The sequence below is a fragment of the Stigmatopora argus genome, chromosome 5 (assembly GCF_051989625.1).
Source record: "Stigmatopora argus isolate UIUO_Sarg chromosome 5, RoL_Sarg_1.0, whole genome shotgun sequence".
NCBI lineage: Eukaryota > Metazoa > Chordata > Actinopteri > Syngnathiformes > Syngnathidae > Stigmatopora > Stigmatopora argus.
In genome coordinates, this window is record NC_135391.1 from 10,679,791 (window position 1) to 10,701,366 (window position 21,576).

Genomic DNA, 21,576 nt, shown 5'->3' on the forward strand with positions numbered 1-21,576 from the left:
CTAAATTCATTAGATTATTAGTGTCTTTATACCACTATAATTCAGGTTGACATTATTACTGAAAAAAGGAGAAGTGATTGAATTTCAAAACATGCATTTATTTAACTGGGACTTTCTAACCACTCATCCGCCGCACCCCCCAACTGGGACTTTATTTTTATATTTTAACAAGCCATTTTGGACATTTTATCCAACTAGTGCCCAAGGGAGCAAAGCAAGGTCAATACATAGGGGTACACGGTCGATTGGTCGCCGGTCTTTTGGTCGCCGATCTTTTGGTTGCCCGGAAGGTAAGTGATAATTACCATTTAAATCGTTGCTCAAATTCCCTAAATACAAACTGCAAATTACTATTTAGTCATACTTATTGCCCTAGTAATTATTAGGCTAAAGAAAAGCTCCAAATTTCCCGGACTTTTATTGTTTTTTGTTGGAGAACTGTTAAGACCCTGACTGACGTAGCTTCTTAAAAGGGACAACGCATGTACATACAAACTCATACACTCACACGCCGGCTCAGTGAAACTGCTCATGGCCATTGTTGGCTTTTATTGATGCGTAGACCGTGTTGTTTTACCTTGTTTTGTCGCCGGTCTTTTGGTCGCCCGTTGTCGCGGTCGGGGCGACCAAAAGACCGCGACCAAAAGACCGCGACCAAAAGACCGGCGACCAAAAGACCGGCGACAAAACAAGGTAAAACAACACGGTCTACGCATCAATAAAAGGTGGGTTATTGATGCTTGATGGGTTATTGAACAAGCCCACTGTCATTGTTCCCACTGTGCTGCTTTTCTACAGTGTATAAATCAAGCAGCGACAGAATTGGGTGATTGAGTCGATTAATCACCAATTATGTGCTATTGGAGATGAGTAGCAAGATTTGAATGTTTTGATTGAAAGAGTGCTTTGACAGCATCCTGGGCCATTTTAGGGCATTTCAGAAAGAGCAAAAATAAAAACAAAACATTTTTTTTTTACCGTGTCACGTTTACCGTAAGAAACGGTCTTTAAAATCCCTTGTAATTACAAATCAGAGTAATGATGAAATCAAAGCCTTGCCTAATTAAAACTAATCCGCAACTGTGAAGTCATCACCCAGAAGGGGCCTGTTCTCATTACACTACGACTATTAGAAGTGAAAGTGAGCCACTCTTCTGTGGCTTCCGTGCTTTGATAGGATTCAATCGCAGAGGATTCGACAGACGTGCTAAACCTCAGACAGAAAAAGCCTTGCTAATCCCATTCTACATAGACAGACCCCATGAAGCAAAAATTGGGGTTCATGGTGTATGTGACTGTCATTTATGAATTTGGAAAATTACGAAGTTTTTTTGTGTTTTTGTATTACCCCTCCATATTGTGGAAGTTTCTCCATTTCCCTTTCCATTAACTTGACTCGATCCGCTCCGCAATGCTCAAAACAGTCACGGTATCAATACAGGTTTTGCAGCAAAACAACAAACGGGAGCAGTCCACATCAATAAATAAATGCAATAAAAACAAATATATAAACCCGGTAAAATGATGTACAGTGCATACCAATCTCAGAGTTCAGTTAAAGCCCAAGTGACATCTTTGTGCCTGAATACAATGAAATATTCATCCAAAACAGGTCTTACCTTGCAAAATGCATGCACCCAGATACGCAGCTTCCGCAAAAGGACAAAGGAGACGGCCGTGATAGACATCTCTCTTCAGCTGGAGGTAAAGCAGATATCTGTAGACACAAGAAAAAAAAAGACAACCTAAATGCAAATGGGTGGACGAGTTGTTAGCGCGTCGACCTCACAGTTCTGGGGTCGTGGGTTCGAGCCCAAGTCGGTCTTCACTGTGTGGAGATTGCAAGATCTCCCCGGGCTTGCATGGATTTTCTCCAGGGTGTTCCAGTTTCCTCCCACATTCCAAAAAGCATGCAGGGTAGGCTGGTTGAAAACTCAAAATCCCCCCTAGGTATGAGTGTGAGCATGATTGGGTTCTCCGTCTTCTTGTCTCCTGCAATTGGCTGGCCATCGATTCAGGGTGTCCCCAGTTAGCTGGTTTAGGCCCCAGCACCCCCCGCAACCCTTGTGAGGAGAAGCAGTTCAGAAAACGAATGAATGAATAAATGTAAATGATCCATTTGCATTTGTGCTAGCAAGAATAACTTTGTTGTTCTTTAAAGTGTGCTATTAGGTTAGTTTAGAAAAGGGTTACATATATCTGACATTTTGCCCAATGGTATGCTATTGGAACTCATGTAATGCTTTTTGGTGTGAATTAGCTAGATTCCGGAGCAAATACAAGAACAATGATGAAATGTACATTAATTATTGAGCAACACAACTCAATGCTGGCTAATATTAAAACATTTTCACCATCAGTTTTCAAATATTTACAATCCATCAAGAAGAGTAGAGAGAATGTGTTGCCGTCATGTGCCTTCCAAGCATAGAGACGTATGGTGGCGTAACCATGAGAACACATTGGAATTTTAACGGCACTCGGCTTGTCCCGTTGCCAAGGAAATCATAAATGACAGTGATGCGGCAGCGGGGAGATGTATTTGTTGCCATAGTTACTGAGGTTGGGCAGCAGCATATTCGTTCAAGGAAATCATATAAATGAAGGAGAAGTATGAACGTGACTCGTGTCATTTTACTACATTTTCAGCAAGCTCAGCAAGTTCACCACAGATAAAAACAGAGTTGTTTCATTCTAGCAATTCTCTTCCCCTCAGGGGTCGTCACTGCGACAGTCGATCCGCATGACAAGAACATGGGGACAAACAACAAGCACACGTTCTCTAATCTCTAATTCTACTTTGTTCTGGATTGTACACATTTGCAACAAATACAACAAACAACCATTTACATTCACTAATAGACAGGCTACAATGAAAAATTATAGATATATTTTTTTTGGGGGGGGGAATTAGTACATGGAGAAAACCTATCCACGCATAGCCCAAAATAAGTGCAGTAGCTAGCAAAATTAGATCAATTGAGGTACATTATTGGTAGTAAAGCAATCAAAGGTTTACAAGTTTTTAAGTAAAATTTCCAGTCTTAACTTTCCATGGCATCCAAATATTGTCACAGAATAAAAGCTGAGTTAGTGTTCTCCTGACTGTTTTTTCAATGGATTGTTTTATATTATTAAATTATTTTACTAGACTCGTGTCAGCATAGGCTAGTGATGGATCACGGACAAAAAAAAATCACTTGGAGCGGAATGCTGCAATAATTAAAGGCATCTAAAAATGACATTTAATACCAATGAGTTCCTGTTTACTCCTAAGAAGAGGTCCCCTAATTCCTCAATGACCAAATATAGTAGTTATTGTGTAAGGGATGCTTGTACCTGGTCAGTTCCTCTTTAATCTTCATTGGCTCGTGTGGATAAAATTTGACTCTGAAGCACATGGTGAAGGGTTGAAGAGCTGTGGCAATAAAAAAAAATCAAACAAACGTTGAAACACAAACAAACTGTGAACATATTGATAACGCCTCCTGTCTCCTGTTTAACTTCATGAACTGAACACACACTGTCCCTTAACCTGAAAGTTTAGGTATGCAAGTCCTCAGTTTGAATATTCAAGGCTTCTTCTGTGATTTTTGACGTCTGCTTTTTTCCCTCTTTTCTGTTTTACTAAAGTTACCCATCTTTCAGCTGCTATGTCCAATACAGGCTTCTTCTAAAATAATTCCCAACTCCATTTATAACATTATTTATTTTAAAACTAATGACTGACGGGGTGAAATTCCGATTTTTAAATATTGTAAGCATTCACACATATACTGTGTACACTACATGCATTTGCAGCAACGACTCTCTGTAACTACTCTATTCCACTAAAACTCTTCGAGTTGAGATGGATAACTTCAACATGCTTCCTTGACACTGATTAGTGCGGTACTCGGACGTTTGGTCGCCGGACGTTTGGTCGCCGGACGTTTGGCAACATGACAGAGTTTACTGTTGAAACCAGCTCTCAAAATTATATTCATGAGAGAGAGAGTTTAATATCGAAATATCTACTGTCGAAACCAGCTCTCAAAATTATATTCACCCGGGCGACCAAACGTCCAGGCGACCAAACGTCCGGCGACCAAACGTCCGGTCACGGATTAGTACATATGTGGATGATTACATAATACAGATGAACTGAATATGCAACGAATCCTTCCATTAATGTCAATGTTAACAGAGCGAAGAGACGAAAACATATATAAAAGGACCACCACAAATCTGGGTAGATTTTGCCTTCAGAGTGATAATCCTCAGCGGCATTATGTCATTGAGAAAAAAAAGAAGCCACACATAATACATAATACATGTTAAGGAATATGAAAGACAAAATCCTCCCACTTGCTCCCTACGTCCCTCCACCAAAGAAAACCGAAACATCTTATTCGCTGGGATGTTTGTTTATTTTAAACATATTTTGCAAATATATGTAAATATGGCATCAATGTCCCAAGTAAAAATACGTCACATGGCCTAATTTAGGAGAGAACTTGGCCACAGGGAGAGGAAGACACATCAGGACGATTCAGAGCTGCTTACTTCTTTTCTTCATTTTGTTCTCCCTCTGCTTGCCTCAGCTTTCTTTCTTTAGCTACATTATCTCATATTTCCTCCAACATGATCTCTATTTCTTAGCGCTAATTCCCTGGTGCATGATCCACTCCTAAGAACCTTGTTGCGTCATCAATTTGTAGCAGAACAGGAAGACTAGCTGGCCATTAAATAGTACCAAGAAGATCTTGCATTCAAAGAGGGGACACTCAAGAGTCTCCTCGTCATACAGATGCATTTATTTAACTGCTAACGTGCAATGAACCAACGTTGCAGCGTAAATTCAGAGGAAATTTCAGCCATCAAGCATGTCTTCAAAGAAAGAAAATGGTTTAGTGAAATCCCTGAAAAGATGGTTAAATAAATGAGAGACCATTTTAGATGTAATATTTAGATTTTTTTAAATAAATGGATTGAAAGAACTGGATTGAAATCCCTGAATATTCCGTTTTTTATAGATCTAAAACAATGCTTATTTTAGCTTTTTTATATTTTTAGATTTTACAAAATGTTTTTTGAACTAAAAACAAAGAAAAAAAATCGATTAAAAAATTACAATTATTAATTTAAAAGGGGGAAATCAGGAAATATAATATACATCTATACTCTTCATTTAAATTTGATCCTAAAACAGAAAGTTGGCACTCATGATTTACTTTCCCGGGCCACACAAAATGATACGGCGGGCCAGATTTGGCCCTCGGGCCGCCACTTTGACACGTGGTCTAAGGTACAAGGATGCAACCATTCTTTTTATAACAAAATTACATAACTGCCTTAAAACTATTTGCCTAATCACACTCATCCATATATGTAAAGACATACAATTGGAACATGTAAAATGTGCACTTACACTTCATCTGTCGAACCACAGCTTTATTGGGCTCCAGCCAGTGCTTTATGTAAATGAAAAAGAGCAAAGTTAGATACGAATGTTATGATAATGGGTCACCCGCTTACAAACTAAGTTGAACAAGTCTGTTTATCACCAAAAGCGCCTAATTTAAAGCAATGATGTATGACTGTGTATATATAGAGAGAGATTGATATATTGCTTTTATTATTTTTGTTATATCTCTCTTCTGCCATCCACATCTGTTGCATTTTTGAAGGTTAACATTATTATACGTTTGTGTGATGTTTACCCTCTGTTTCTCTGGATCCACATAGCGAATACCAAAGTAGTCCTTCTCGAGGAGGTTGTAGTGATTGCACACATGGTCAAACAGAAACTGGCCTTTAGTGTCTCTCTGGGGGAAAAAATACAAATAAACAACAATTGAATTGAGTGTGGAATTTTTTTTCATATAGCTTACAATCGTCATGGGGTCTGACATTGCGGGATCTAGCCTGGCGCTGAATTCCTAAAAGGAATGTATTTGTTGGCAATACATCCAAAAGCTTCCTATGAAAGCTGACAAATCCCATAAAACCCAGCACTCTTCTTTTGACGGGTTGCAAGCCCAGCTGAGAATTTTGTGTTGGCTTCAACTCTGCTTTGCAGGTTTACGATTGTAAATATCATCATAATAAGAAGAAAAGCATCAGCAGATTTGCAGGGGTAAGGCATATGCTGAGGTAAAGTAATGCCAGTAATTACAGTCTGGATGTTCAGTCCATAAAAGCATGCAGACACACAGAGAGAGATCAATAAACACTCCTCACTCAATATTTACTTATGTAAACACACACAAACACCAAGTTGGCAGCAGCATGTATCTTAACAGAACACAGCATAGATAAGTGTGTTAAAAGGAGCTGCGAAATGCATGCGAGCAAAACTGCACCACAAATCCAATGATATGCCCAAGATGGCACCGTCACGCGGAAGCCAGTGGCAGTAGCTCTGTCCACTCTTATGTTTTTCGTGTTTTACAGCCCTTCTATCTTTTTTTTTAAATTACATTTTAATATTTCTTAATACATTCCTTTTTACTTTACTTTGTACTTGAATGTTTTTACAACTTTCCTTGTTTTGTTAGCCTGGCTTCTTTCCGCTACTTCTTTTTTGGAACCATTCAGCCATGCCTACGCTGTCATACACAGCTGGTACAATACGCAGCAGAAGGAGCAACACCTCAATGCCGCTGGAAATTCGGAGCTGGACAAAAGTGCCGGGAGAAGAAGCAACGCTTCTGACCAACCATTCCATCATGGGCTAAGATGGAAGAGCTGTCGGCGCTTACCAGGCCAGAAACGGAGTCGAGGAGTTCTACTCTGCTACGGTTGTCTTCAGCTCCAGACTACTAAGGAACTGTGCGGATAAGCTTGGAAGAATGACTCTGCATATTTTCTACCTCGGTCACAGTCTGCAGAAGTTCCCCATCTTGTGGAAGACTTCCTGTGTGTGGTTCCAGTTTTTGTCCAACTTTACAATGTCTTTTTGAGTCTGTATCCGTCTTTGCTACCGCAACCAAGATGGCGCCGTTCAAGTGGCAGCCGGTGGCGGTAACTCCGTCCACTATTACTCGTTTTTGTGTTTTTGCTGCTTTTCTGTCTAAATGATTTGATTTGGTGATTCTTAATGATCCCATTTACTTTGATTTGCTTTGTACTTTGTGCTTTTGCTTTGTTATTCTGTCTAATCACCCTCTTGCTGCTGTCACAATGAAATTTCCCAAATACGGGATGAATAAAGTTGTCCAAAGTTGTCCAATATAAGAAAAATGTGAAAGTACAATTTAAAAAAAGGTAGCAATGAACGTTCCACAGTAGTTGGTCTACATTAAAACCATTTTATTGGGAGAAGCTTGAGTTACGTCTGGGACATTATGCTAACTCGCATTTTGTTATGATAGACATTTTTTTGGACAATTTGTGAAATGTGTGCCAACTCAAAATTGCTGATGCACTGATACCACTATGGTCAATGAATGTGACAGTACATCCTACGTCTAGAAGGGGCTTGCTTATTTAATGTAACATAATACAAAAGCACCACCTAATAACAATTGCTGTTGAATGTACTAATACTCCAAAACTGTGGCCAGTTCTACAAGTCCATCAGGACAAAGTTGGTCACTACGGTGGCGGTTCAGATCAAATAAGTCCCAGATCACAGTATATTCAAGAAGTGCCAGATCCTGCCGAAACAGGATCTGGCACAAATGCACCCAGACTAATAGCCCATGCAAGACAACACCGACAATCTCATAATAATATCCAAATCAACTCATAATAGTTTTTTAAGGTAATTATGGTGGTTACTGGGGTTGGTGCAAATTGTACTATGTCCTGTAATATTTTCTATAAAATCTGCCGATATTAGAGATTGACATTCTCATTTTATCACATCATGTGTCTCCCCTCTCAAGTCCTACAACAATCAGAGTAGGGAGCATGTCCTCTAACTGCTCAATAACCTGCTGATGGAGGTTGAATTTGTGCTCAGTTAAGCAGGACTGATTGATTTGAGTCCTCGGGGCATTTGCTGAGATTTACTCTCTCAACGGAACACGCACTCAAAAAAACCCCAAAAAATTCACATCAAAAGCAAAACAAACACACATGCACAACTCAAGTAAGCAGTGTTTTGTGTTTGATTATTGCCATCACTGATGTAGCGGAAAAATGTCATAAACATAAAATTAATTTGAAATACAAACATTATCTGTCACAGAAACTAAATGCGGCAATGCATTTTTGCTCCGATTTATTTTATACCATTACAACCATTTCTTTCCAATGTTGTTGAAGGACATTAGGAATTCAGTAATGGCTAACTGCGTATTGAATTATTTATTTATCCTCTTGTTATTACAATACAAATCAATAAACATATAAATATAAAAAAATATAAGAGTTCAGCTTTAATAACATAAAAGAGCGAAGCTTAATAGCTATCAAGGAAATTACAGGCAAGAAAAAATTATAGTTACTCATGGTGTACCCTATGACTATAGTATTTTTTTATGACAAACATTAAATGAGTGCAGAAAGTAGTTAAAGTTGTGGTAGTAATTGAATTTGTACCATTTTCTATTATGTATTTTATATCATTTTTAAATACACAGTTCTAAATTGTGCAGGTTAATAAACTCTCTAGGGCCCACATTTGCTCAGTTTTCATCAATGCATCATTTCCGCCCACAGCGACAAAAGTGTTAGGGAGTTGTGAAACGAGAAGAGACGAAAGGCAAGCACACGAACACTTCCAGCAAGGCCACAGACGGATCATGGAGTCACAATTGTCCTCGTCCTCAGGGCAGACACTTGACGATAGAACAGCAGCGGGATGAGAGCTAAGCCAAACCCACCAAGAGGATAGAGAGGGTGCTAAATAAAGACAACACTTGACTCGCAATGGAAGAGAGAATTTAAGAGTTTATGTCATGTCCAACTTAACATTCTTAAAGGCTCTATAGAATATTAAAAAATTACCAGGCAGTATCTACATGAACCTGAACTCACTTAATGATGGCAAAGTCGTTTTCATTCTGGTTCATATGCCCACACTTTAGTGTAGAGTGGATTTAATCCGACAGTAGCAAAATGCACAGCACGATTCAGGCGTGTGTGTGCGGACCCTACGAGCTTTGTGCAGCCAGCCACGTCCAGACGTCAAGCGATATAAAATAAAAGCACTTATGCCATCAAATATTTATTCCGGATGTCCTTCCTAAATCTGCAAAAACTCACAAAGCATTAATTATTAATGCTGGAACATGACCTCCTACAACACCACATTTGCAATACAAAGTCACTGACTGGGCTTTCGGCCAAATAATTGAACATTGATAAATAGATTGACTAAAAATCCATGTGGAAAGACGATAATGATAAGAACGATGAATCTCAACAATAAATCCTCATCCAATGGAATCAGACTTTTTTGTGTATACTGTAGTTGTGTCTCAGAGTGTTTGGCCTCCTATAAAGTTTTAAACTAAACTAAGTTAACTCTTTTGTTGGCAAAAATGTGTCTGTATGTGTGGTTGAAAAGAAATAACGCAGGTAATGATAAAAAAATAAAAGAAAAAAACTGCCAATGTGTGAGGTCTCCAAATGACATATATATGTCAAAAATATTTCCTACATTCCTAAAGTAACAGCATTTGTGTCTTTATTCTAAATTCAAGCGCTAGGACCCTGGGTTGTGTGTCCCACTTAAACGGCTGGTGTTGTTTAATTAATATGCACGTCAGATCAATTATGACTGGTTCCTATCCACTTTAGTTGTTTCTTCTCGTGGCACGGCCCAGCTAATTGGCTCAATGTAAAGATGAAATGTCATTAATTATAAATATTGGGTTTGGATCATAGAGGGTAACAGCAAAGGGGGTGGGGTTTTGGGGTAGACAGTGTTTTAGACCGCTTATTTTATAAAAATAAAATAAAAATCTAACCAAAGTAAAGATTTACTAATTCTTCATTTAATCCATCTGTATGTGTACATCAATAACCAAAAGCTTTGCATTGGGGAAGGGAAATTCTTCTTTCAACTGCATATGGAAAACTGGATTTTAGGGAAAATGATGAAAGTTAATTGCATTTTAAATACTACATAGCATATCGAGAAATGATCAGGTGCAAAGTGCCACACATTAAGAAACCTCCCACTTTATGAAACTTCAAAGAATCTCTCATGCATGAGCTGATTTAGGCTGTTTTTTTTAATACAGAACATTTGACTGAGGAGACTTGATTTGTCAAGTCTAAGTGGGTCACTCGCTGCTGTTTGGACCACTTGAAAAGATTAGACTTCCAGCCGATGATGCAGGAGGCAAATCATCCTCTGAGGCGACACTCTGAAGATTTTAGGAGCCAAGCTGAGGATCAAAAACTGCAAGAGCCAGACTGGCCCAAACATATAATAGAGAGACAAGCCTAGGAAATGACCTATGATTACCCTTCAAATGAAACATTATGGAAATGCTTCCTTTTGTGCAAACAGTTTCTATTCTTTTGCAAGATTTTGGTAGGGCTTCTGTGGGAATTTGGGTCCGGCTAACCGAGTTCATGGCATCAAAACACTAAGTAATTACTAAAAAAGCCGTGTACAACAAGGTCAATACAGCGTACTGCTGGACCAATTACACAAGCGATAAAAATTGCCTTTTGGGAAACACATGGCTGCAGGTAACTAAACAAAACACTTTAAGTCTGATAAGTGACATCACTAAACAACACAGCTGTGCCACAGTGAGGAGAATAACAAATGTTTTGGCATTAAACATGAAGTTGATTTCAAACAACTGCTGCTGTTATTTGTGATTGGAGCTGCAAAATTACTATTTGAAGTTGCTCAACTGTCAACAGCTAAACAATGTGCATACCTCATAAACATGGCTATTTAATTTTTGAATGGATTCACTCACAAAAGGTGGAGTTAATGTACATGGCTTGCTATTATATTACATTGAAAGGTGTTTTTGATCAATAACACCTCTTTTACAAATCCTACTGGGAAGACATTTACGCTTTTGGGAGTCCAACTACTCTTGATATTTACAAGGTATTCATAAAATAGGACCAAGTAGTCCAAATTCTATAATTAGAAGCGAAGAAAACGTCCTTTAAACATGTTTTCATCGACAAATATGGATTTGTTGAAGCAACTTGCTTGATTTTGGGAATATCCCTCTCTCAATGCATGCCTTTTAACTCATCAGAATTTTACATTGACGCTTTGGTATCAATTTTGTTACACAATGATTTATATTAATTATTACTGCATACGCGGCATTTCAGATGGCAAAAATGGCTGAAGGTTCTTGTTGGGGTGGAGTGACTTCAATGAAAAAATTGTATAGGCTCGCTTCTGAGATGGGGAATCTGTCACGTGACCCAATGACTGTGCTGAGACCTTGTCCTTGGATGAGAGAGGTAAATTACCTCATCATCACTTGGAAGTCTAGAACACATACACTTGCACATACACACACACACACACACACACATTTAAATGGAAGTTGCGGGGGTAAAAATGCATGCACGTGAAGTGAGTTCATGGCTGGGTACACCGGGTAATAAGCTTAGATATAGAGGCATAAATTATACATTCATGGTGAAGGACCAGTTCCTATTCTAATAGAGAACCATCCATCCATATTGCACTGCCACCCCACACACACACACACACAAACACGCACGCTCAAGAGGAGGAGCGTGACTGAAATTGTAGCAACAGCGCCACAATTGTAATTTGTGCTCTCGTTCTTATCTTCAGAGCACAGCATGGACAAAAGAAAGATAATCAGTAGAAAAGGAGCCACTTGGTGTGCGTGATTGTTGAAAAACATGCAGTAAAAGATTTTAAATGCTCTTGCAATAGAAAATAAACAACCACTGCCTGTTAAAAGATGTCATTTCCATCCTTCCATTTATGTGTCACTGTTCTGTACAAATGGCACTTAAATACACAGCAAATTGAAACATTCACAATTGGTACAGGAAGTGCTCTTTTAACCTTGTTGAACGTCATTCTTCTGCTTTTTGGACCGCCCAGAGGGAGGTCTCAAGGTTATTCTCCTTGGGGAAGACACTAACATTGGTAATCCTTAGTTATTCCTATACAGACCAGAATGACATTTGGCAGGTAAATTCTAAGTATGTGGGAATAGAAATAGGTCTTTTTATTACATATCAATATTGCTGACATATTGTTCCCTGTAGGTTGTAAGTGCCCAGTAGATGATGTGGATTTTTTTTTTTTTAATTATCACAGACCTAGTATGATCAGAAAAGCCTCCTTCATACAACACTTGAATTGGCTACCATTGGTGTACCTAATGTTGTGGCCAATGGCCAGTGATGGTAATTGCTGTGACCATAGTGATTATCTTTAACATGTGATGTGTCCTTGAGTAAGGCCCTGAATATTAATAAGGTGCTGGATAAATTTTTAGCACCATTCCTATTTCATCTTTTGACACCTAAAAAGCCTTATCTAAACACTCCTTTCTTAATAACAGCTCCACTCTTTCACTTTTTCACATTATAATGAACTAGGAGCCAAAAAAACAAGCTTTTTTTAATTGCTAACATGAGGCTGTTGTGTAGCTATAGTCGTACTTTAATGCTGGTACGTTTGAAGGACAATATTTTATATATTTTTTTACTTTTTAATAACAAGTTGAAATGAACTACGAGCACCAACCTGCGTAAGTATGTCATACAAAATTTTTTTTTAGAGTATGAAAACAATATTCCTGTTTTATCAGTTAATTTGATCTGAAACTGAGTAAAATTCTGGATTAATAGAATTAACTGAACACTGGTGTGGTTTGCTGTTTGAGGGGACTTTTCAATTGTAGTTGTCCTTCCCAGTCATTCATTTATTCATTATTTTTCCATTTTCCAGTGTTGTTTCCAAGAAGAAGAACAAAAAGACCATGGACTCAATTTCACAGACCATCCTCCAGGCGCTCTTATTAGGGGATATCTTCTCGAGCCAATACTATAGGTTTATTGCCTTAACAGGGTAACCAGGGAGCCACTTCTATAAATAAGTAAGTTAACAATAGAAAAGAAAAATCCAAGTGCTGCATGAATCCAGAATGTGTTTTTCCTTATCCCAAATTGCTGCTTAATTCTTTTAATTTTTTTCATAGCTGTATAGCATGCCATTTCATCTAAAACTTATATTGTATAATATATTTATAATGTAATCTCTTTGCAAAAAGTAAAAAACAGAAAAGTGATTACAGCTCTTGAATTGATGAGCATGAAAGAGATGGAGGTTGAGTGGGACAGAAATAGAACCAGTCAAGTTATTTTTAAATTTCTCCAAACAATACCTAGAGACATGTCAGTTATCTTTGTAATAGTCTGACTCATACGCACTCACCGTCCTCATTAGAAAACAAGTCGGGGGGGTCATAGCACTGAAAAAAAATTAGCCATAATAGATTGATGTATACGTGTATTGACAAGGTTAATTTCAGTAGGCTGTCAATCCACTAAATACAGTATAGACTATAGTTATGTTACTATGTATTAACATAGTACTAATGATAATAATATGTTCCAATTAATAGACAATTTAGAGCATGCAAACTAAACTATAATTATCACAATTATTTTCAAAATATTTTTTGTTTAATTGTGTTCTTAACACTACCCGAGCAACAACAAGATATGATAATAAATCTTTGCTTGAAAATGCTCCAAGATTCAGATAAAAACTTACCTTCTATTTAAAACAATATTAAAATAATATTACAATTTAAATAATCCAGAAGACACCCTGCTAGAACACCATGCGCTTATTAATAAGCATGAAATTAAAACATTTTGATCTAACCCTCATCTTGACACACTCGCCATGCAAAGGAATCGCTGACAGCTGACGAGTGTTGGCCGCATGAGGGACACTGATCTCTCTTAATTATACATGATGTGTCACAGACACGCCAGGGGAGGAAAAAAAACCAAGGCACTGACAAAAAGAGTGTATGAGAAAAAGTGTTAGAGATGAGCATAAAGGGAAGGAAATGATAGGATTAAAAAAAATCGGATGAAGAAAACCTAAGCATGCAGCCTGCCTGCAGGGAGAACATGAGGTCAAATGTGTTTGGACTCCACTTGTCTCTCCTGTAGTACCTGTGATATAACAATACCCGCAGTATCTTGCCTGAGTGCACCACGCCACACACATGCACGCAATACGCTCGTGCTGCAGTCAAGGCTGCTTAAAAGGAGGAACTATTGCACTCGGAAGGGGACGCATAATGGTTAAGTAATTTCTCGTGGTATAATTTGTTCAGAAAGGTTGATGTCATCATTGGTTGTGATGATATCTTTTCGTTATATACAATATTTATGTACTGTTATTTAATATAGATATAGGAAATAGGATGCAGTCGTAAAACGCCTCATAAGTACTTCAAATAAAATTAAAAATCAAACAAAAACATTTCCCAGCCACAAAAAGTCATTTTTCTAATAAATATTAATTATAAATTGAACTAAATCTGTGTCTTAGACTTGCTACCATATTAACATGCAGGGTGCACACCATTATTATTGCAAAGGTGCTCCCAAAGCTGCCCACAATAAAAGACCACTCTTTCTCACACAAGTGCACCTACATTCAGGGGAATGTACAAAAATCAACAAAAAAAATATGGGGAATTGGGGAAAAACTGGCCTTTGTGTCATTCAAAACTCTGAGATCTTTGTGTTTAGATCAGGGGTGGGCAAACTATTCCACAAAGAGCCACAGTGGGTGTGGGTTAAGTAATTTCTCGTGGTATAATTTGTTCAGATAGGTTGATGTCATCATTGGTTGTGATGATCTCTTTTTGTTGTAGTATACAATATAAATGTACTATTATTTAATATAGATATATATTTTTCAATTTAATGTGTGAATGGCAAGTGTTTGTCTCTAAAGCAGTTTTAGTGATTTAGCACTTCAGTTGTTTAAAAAAATATTCAACCCCAAGTGCTTTATATTGTCATGACATGTCTGACATTAATACTGTATTTCGTTTATAATTCTCAAACAGAGAAAATAAAACTTAAAGATTAACATAGACAAATGCAAATGTCGATTTTACACATGTTCATTTTCAGATTATAAATAAAATAAAAATCTAATGCTACAACACTGTACCATAATGAGGGTTGAATACATTTGAAGACAACTGTTTATAAGGTAAATAAACTTGACTTGCCTATACAACCAGTGTTAAGTTTCTGGAGAGCATTCTCACAAATCAGTTGAATTTATACAACCAATTACAGTTTGAGCTCTCGACCTAACTCTGAAAATGTGACTGTGAGTGACTCATTAAAGTACTGTATGTGAAGCTACAGTGTGTTTAATCAATATTTCATTGATATGGGTCCGCCCACCACCTAGGCATCATCGTTAGAATAGAACCGTCATCATCAATATAATACGTACCTATAGCAACTTATCTAGCAATCTTGACAAAGTTCCATGTAAGAACACTGAAACTGTCTGGGGCTAAATGATGTTAATGCTGGGAATTGAGACAATACGGAATTCATGAACCATTTGCGTAGATTTTACAACAGTATGTAGTGAGTTTAAATATTCTTTTACGCAATAGGATCCTCAGACAAAATAAGCTTTTGTACTGTGGCGACATTTCAGCAAGGTGTACCATCTCGTGACATCTGCACTGATTAGTAGACTTGATGGAAAGGAAGAAGAAATTAAACAAGTTTCAAGAAAGATAAGTGCTGCTGCTGCTGCTTTGGTGAGGGGATCATGAAATATGCAAAGTGGAGCACAAAACAAGAAGTCAGCACACGTTCTAATCTAGAAGGAAAAAGAGAGAACACAAAGAAAGCCACTAGAAATATGAAGGGCAATTTTTTTATGACTGACTGCCCCTAAACAAGGTCACGCAAAACCGCTTTTTAAACCTTTTTTGTCTGTTCTAATAGGAAAAAAAGGATACACCAGAAGTTATGGGACATGCATGTAATAGCATTTTTGGCCTCAATTACCAGTTATTTAACTTATTTCTGATGACAGTGAAAAATATTTGCTGTGTGGGTCAGACAAGTTTAAACATTTCATCTAGTTTCAATGAAATCCAAAACTTGTATTTCTTTATTTATGTGCTTTAGCTCTTTTATCCGGTTTGTTTTTATTTTTACAAAAATCCAATTATGAGGTAGACAACCAGCTGCTAGGAGAAACCCCGCCCCTGAAATAGGACGCAGTCGTAAAAAGCCTCATAAGTACTTCAAATAAAATTAAAAATCAAACAAAAACATTTTCCAGCCTCAAAAAGTCATTTTTCTAATCAATATTAATTATAAATTGAATTAAATCTGTGTCTTAGACTTGCTACCATATTAACATGCAGGGTGCACACCATTATTATTGCAAAGGTGCTCCCAAGGCTGCCCACAATAAAAGATCACTCTTTCTCACACAAGTGCACCTACATTCAGGGGAATGTACAAAAATCAACAAAAAAATTATGGACAATTGGGGAAAAACTGGCCTTTGTGTCATTCAAAACTATTAGATTTTGTGTTTAGATCAGGGGTGGGCAAACTATTCCACAAAGGGCCACAGTGGGTGTGGGTTTGCATTCCAACCCATATAGAGGACACCTTTTCACCAATCTGATGACCTACAAGTGCAATCAGTGGATTGCAATCAGGTGCTTCTTGTTTTCTGCAGAAATCTCATTGGTTAAAGTGTCTGTGCTGGATCGGTTGGAACCAAAATCTGCACCCACAGTAGCCCTCGAGGACCGATTTGCCCACCCTTAGTTTAGATCATAAAAAATGTGTGTACAAACAGAATCTTTGCATTTAGTTTAATATATTCAGTATGTAATTTCAAAATTAATTAGCCACAATCACTATATCATTTCCTTTACCACGCCCATGGAGCTCCATAATTCCCAGTTGTGTATAGAGGAAAACTTCCCTCCCTAACTTCTCTCGGCACACATGCACGAGGAAGACGACAACGTATGTTCCTGCCAAGGGCCGCTCATTTGACGCTCTGCCTGGCTTTGCAATTGCAAAAAAAAACACATGATGTAAAACTACTCCATTTCCCATTTAGCATGTGTACAAGTGTGCTCTATTCTATCCCACCATTTGTTAGATTTGTCAGGATGATGCTTCCCTACCTGGATGCTGCAGGAGATTTCGGAGTCATCCAGCAGGCGGATGGTACATGGGATCTCCTGGTGGTTCTCAAGGGAACGGATGCTGGGGCTGCGGAAGCGGAGCATTTTCATCCTCGTGGGAGGTGCTGACGCGAAGCTCCATGCGGCATGTCAGCGCGGAAGGGGCCAGGATGGATGCAGGGGCAGGGTGGACGGATGGAGCATGTCTGCTGCCTATACAGTTGCAGCACAAACAGCATGGAGTCATGCTCTCGCTCTCTTTATTCTCTCTCACTTCCCCCTCTCTCTCGTCATAGATCCAATTTAAAGGGACCCTGCGCACTACTTGATCTCATTAGGAATGTGTGATGTCACATTTGCCTGATCACTCGAACCTATATCTCAGGCCTGTCAATGAGTGTCATTGCAATTCGGGATCGATAAATTGAAAACAGGAAACAGCCCGTCTGAAAATTGTACAAAGTTCAGTTTTTCACTTTGTAGACTCGTAGTGACTTCATTGTTTCACAAAAAACTGTTGAGATGGGGAGTTCTAATCAGGCATCGTATCTAATGATTTATGATAAATGTCCAAATGTTGCAAATAAAATAGTATAACATTTTCAGGTAGAGGATATAAAATTATTAAGGAAAATAGCTGCCATTTTACATGGGAATAAAGTAATTCTGCTCTTTTAACAGTTCTTTTAGATTTTTCATCTATTGTACATAAGGGTTGCGGAACTTGTGGGGGTTGCTTAAACTTAAATTGCTCTAATTATTTGTTACATGGGCAGCCTGGTGGCCGGTTTTGGGTTTGAGGGTTTGATCCCGGGTCAATCCTTACTGTGTGGAGTTTGCATGTTCTCCCTGGGCTTGAGTGGGTTTTCTCCCGGTACCCCAGTTTCCTTCCCCCTTCCGATTGGCTGTGCCCCACCTGGTACCCGAAGTCAGCAGGGGGCTCCAGCACCCCCCGCGACCCTTGTGAGGATAATTCAGAAAATAAATGAATAAATATTCGTTAAATTATTATTGATATGATATCATTCAATGTTTTGATTCCTTCTTCAAGTACATTTAGTTGAGAGCTTGAATTGCGGGGATTTTATTTTGAAACACGTTTCCTTTAAAAAATGTGAACACTATCCCTTTAATTCCGAAACTTGATTACGTCAAAGTAGGTGGTGACGCTCTACTATGGCGATGAAAACATTATCAATAGTGCAGTATTTGCGATCACAACAGCACCTTTTCGACTAGAATTGTTTACCATCACTTCGATAGAAGCGGTAACGAGAGCAGGTGAAGGGATAAAGAGATTTAAATGAGCGTAAACGTGTTTTTAAGTGATAATACCTTTAACTACTGTCTTCTCAGTGTTTTTGTATAGTTGATTATTGCGAAAGTGCATGGTGTGAAGTGCTTGCACAGAAGTTAGCTATCATTTAATAGCAAAACAACCACACCATGTACTAATAAATAAGAACAGGAATGTAAATATATGTCTGCAGTGTTATAAAGTGTGTTTAATGTCTTCACTGTTGCTCCAGCAGGATGATCTACATCATCATGGGGGTGTCAGGGTCTGGGAAGTACGTGTATATGTCACAAATGACAATGTTCTCACAGTTTGTATACTTAATAAGTGTAAAAATGCAAGTGTACTGATTCCAATCGTCTAGTGAAATATAAAATGATTTATCCTTTAATCCATGAGGCATGATGTTTTTTCTCTTATCCAATGATAACTTTTCTATAAATGTCCACTGTAGTGGTAGTGTCTATGACAGGGTAAACTAAACTTAGATCATGTCAAATTAACAGCAAGTAATCAGTAACATATTTTAATAAACGTAACTTTCTGTGTATAGTCTTCTCCGATTGTTCTTGGAAAAATGCCCCGACCACCCCCTAAAAAAAGAAAGAAAACCTTTCAAGCTAAAACACTGGTTTGATCCTTATTGGACTGGCATCTCACACTATATTATGGCAGTGTTGGAACTGATTTTCTTTTTTGTGACTCTACGGAGAGCACCAAACTAAAATAAAAGGTAACTGCTCTGTTGTGTTTTAATGCAGAAGCTCTTTGGGGGCCATCCTATCCAAAGAGGTGATTAAACCCATCATTTGAGCCCTAAATCTCAAATTAATATTTGGCCATGTCATCACCTAAACTTGCATGTTTTATGTGTGTTTTTATATTAGCTAGGCTGGCCGCTTCATGAAGGCGACAGCTTCCACTCAGAGGAGAATGTGGCCAAAATGGCTCGTGGAGAAGCACTCGCCGACCAGGTCGGTGGGAGTTCGTCAGTGCAATGCCCGGTCTTGAAATTGATTAATTGTTTTCATGCAATTATAATGTTTTTGTTCATCTTTTCAGGATAGGTTTCCCTGGCTTCTGAGACTGCATGATGTCATTGAAAAGTGAAGTAGACACACGTACACAAACGAATTATTACATTTGCAGAGGGTTAGTAATTAAAAGCAAAATTGTCCCAAAGTTAATACTGCATCTGTTAGGAGGAGTATGCAATTTGTAAACATATTATGATACCTCAAACATAACACAAATTGTGATGACTGCACATAACGACTGCAGTTATTGCTGCAAAGAAGAGCGCAAGCTAAGTAAAACGTGATGCCATATTACCAGTAAGAAAATTGCTTTCAAGCCCTTCAGTGTCATTTCAGCACATGTTGACAATCAGAAATGGCTTCACGCAGTCATTTTCAAGTGAGCTGTCTCAATTTCAAAGCCTCCAATTCCTAAGCATCAATCAAACGAGACATGTTGGCTTCCCTCAAGCTTCCCAAGTCATATACTTTTTTTATGCAACTCCATAATGTTTATTTGCCTCTTCCACAAACACTTCCAATTCCACCACTTTAAACTCAATTTCATGCTTGCATGCTCTTCAAAGCTTGCCATGGTACAATCCAATAGTGCTACCTATAAAACCTAATATGCCATTTACACGTCTTGCCAATAACATGCAATTTGGGATCTTGGTCCTCATACCCAAGACATTTCTTCAAAAGGCACATCCAGTAATGATGTCATTTGCAGTAGTCTGCGATGCAAACAATATGAGGAAGACACCAGATTTACACATGGAGTAAGACATTACAGAGATGTTGAATAATGCCAATGCATGACTTTTTTTTAACTTTGCTTATTTGAAACCATGAAATAAGTTTCTATCAAAATGTTGATTGTGTGTGACATTTTTCTTAGGGAAAGACGTTCTGGGTCCGATGCACTTGTAGCCTGCTCAGCCCTCAAACGCCTGTACAGACTCATCCTCCTCCATGGTGCCAAAGCCTTCTCTACCTCCACCTCCTGTCCTCCACTTTCCCATTCCCTCCCTGACGTCTTCTTTCTCTACTTGCACGGAAATCGCGAGATCATCCGTCAAAGGATGGTAGACCGCAAAGGACACTTCATGAAGTCAGACCTGCTGGACTCCCAGTTTGATGTCCTTGAGGCCCCTGGGAATGGGCAGGAGGAGAACGTTCTCCAACTGGATGTGAGCATGAGCATCACTGACATGACTGCAGAGGTGGTGAAACACTTCAACAGCCTCAAGCCTCTAAGACTGAATATCCACTGCACATGAGACTTGTACCTAATGTTGTGATTAACTTGTTATTCAGACACACTTATTTCTGGCAAACCCATGTTGAAACCATTTTCCCCCACTTGTGTCCAAACCTAAATCCATATACTATTAGGGTTTAGGCAGGGGTGTCAGACTCGGGTTGGTTCGCGGGCCTCTTTAACGTCAACTCGATTTCACGTGGGCCGGACCATTTGAGATATAATATTTAGATTTTTTTAATAAATGGATTAAAAGAACTGGATTAAAAGCCCTGAATATTCCGTTTTTTTAATAAATCTAAAACAATGTTTATTTTAGCTTTTTTAAAATATATTTTTAGATTTTACTAAATGATTTTTTAACTAAAAACAGAAAAAATGGATTAAAAAATTACAATTATTGATTTAAAAGGGGGGAAATCAGGACATTTAATATACATCTATACTCTTCATTTTAATTTGATCCTAAAACAGAAAGTCGGCACTCATGATTTACTTTCCCGGGCCACACAAAATGATGCGGCGGGCCAGATTTGGCCCCTGGGCCGCCACTTTGACACATGTGGTTTAGGGGGTCCCTATGGTCAAGCCGCATCTCAACCAGAAATTGAAAATAGAAATAATTCTTCATAATAAAGTGTACGCAGCATACACACCTCATCACACAAATGTCCATAATTCTTCATAATAAAGAATACGTAGCACACATTATGAAGTGAATATCATGTGCTTTTTTAAAATTATTGGGCATAGCTAAGAGAAATGCTGTACTTAATGCTTGTTTTGAAAATAAAATTAAATGAATGATAACATTGAGTCTTTTTTTCTGGTGCATTGCATAATGCAATACAGTTGATCCAGCATAATTGA

At 38.2% G+C, this 21,576-nt stretch overlaps 2 protein-coding genes across 6 annotated transcripts in view; one reads left to right on the forward strand and one right to left on the reverse strand.

Moving 5' to 3' along the window:
• frmd3 (FERM domain containing 3) overlaps positions 1-17,392 on the reverse strand; it is a 35,819-nt gene extending 18,427 nt beyond the window's left edge. For 2 of the 3 annotated variants that reach the window (XM_077600868.1, XM_077600867.1), the window contains exons 1-5: positions 17,130-17,392; positions 5,703-5,807; positions 5,411-5,453; positions 3,340-3,418; positions 1,620-1,717 (exon numbers count right to left, since the gene is read on the reverse strand). In XM_077600868.1, the coding sequence (XP_077456994.1) occupies positions 1,620-1,717; positions 3,340-3,418; positions 5,411-5,453; positions 5,703-5,807; positions 17,130-17,240 (436 nt within the window). In that variant the 5' untranslated portion in view covers positions 17,241-17,392. Of the gene's footprint in view, positions 1-1,619; positions 1,718-1,789; positions 3,302-3,339; positions 3,419-5,410; positions 5,454-5,702; positions 5,808-17,129 lie in introns of those variants that run through there. The other variant, XM_077600869.1, reaches the window with a different exon arrangement.
• Positions 17,393-18,285: 893 nt separating this feature from the next.
• LOC144074883 (putative gluconokinase) lies at positions 18,286-21,516 on the forward strand. 3 transcript variants are annotated; one of them, XM_077601528.1, is made up of 6 exons: positions 18,289-18,410; positions 18,659-18,700; positions 19,188-19,218; positions 19,314-19,400; positions 19,489-19,532; positions 20,344-21,516. In XM_077601528.1, exons 2-6 carry the CDS (start codon positions 18,663-18,665, stop codon positions 20,723-20,725), a joined length of 582 nt encoding a protein of 193 aa, XP_077457654.1. In that variant the 5' UTR covers positions 18,289-18,410; positions 18,659-18,662; the 3' UTR covers positions 20,726-21,516. The 3 variants fall into 3 exon arrangements, with proteins under 3 accessions (XP_077457652.1, XP_077457654.1, XP_077457653.1); XM_077601527.1 differs by having other exon boundaries at positions 18,662-18,700; XM_077601526.1 differs by having other exon boundaries at positions 18,286-18,700; positions 19,318-19,400.
• Positions 21,517-21,576: the final 60 nt, after the last annotated feature.

Excerpts from the sequence above, each read along its gene's own strand:
- LOC144074883 (XM_077601526.1), top strand. The coding sequence starts at position 18,638 with ATGTCTTCACTGTTGCTCCAGCAGGATGATCTACATCATCATGGGGGT. Across the intron at positions 18,701-19,187 it reads GGGGTGTCAGGGTCTGGGAA|AAGCTCTTTGGGGGCCATCC; the intron begins GTACGTGTATAT and ends GTTTTAATGCAG. Across the intron at positions 19,533-20,343 it reads CTGCATGATGTCATTGAAAA|GGAAAGACGTTCTGGGTCCG; the intron begins GTGAAGTAGACA and ends CATTTTTCTTAG.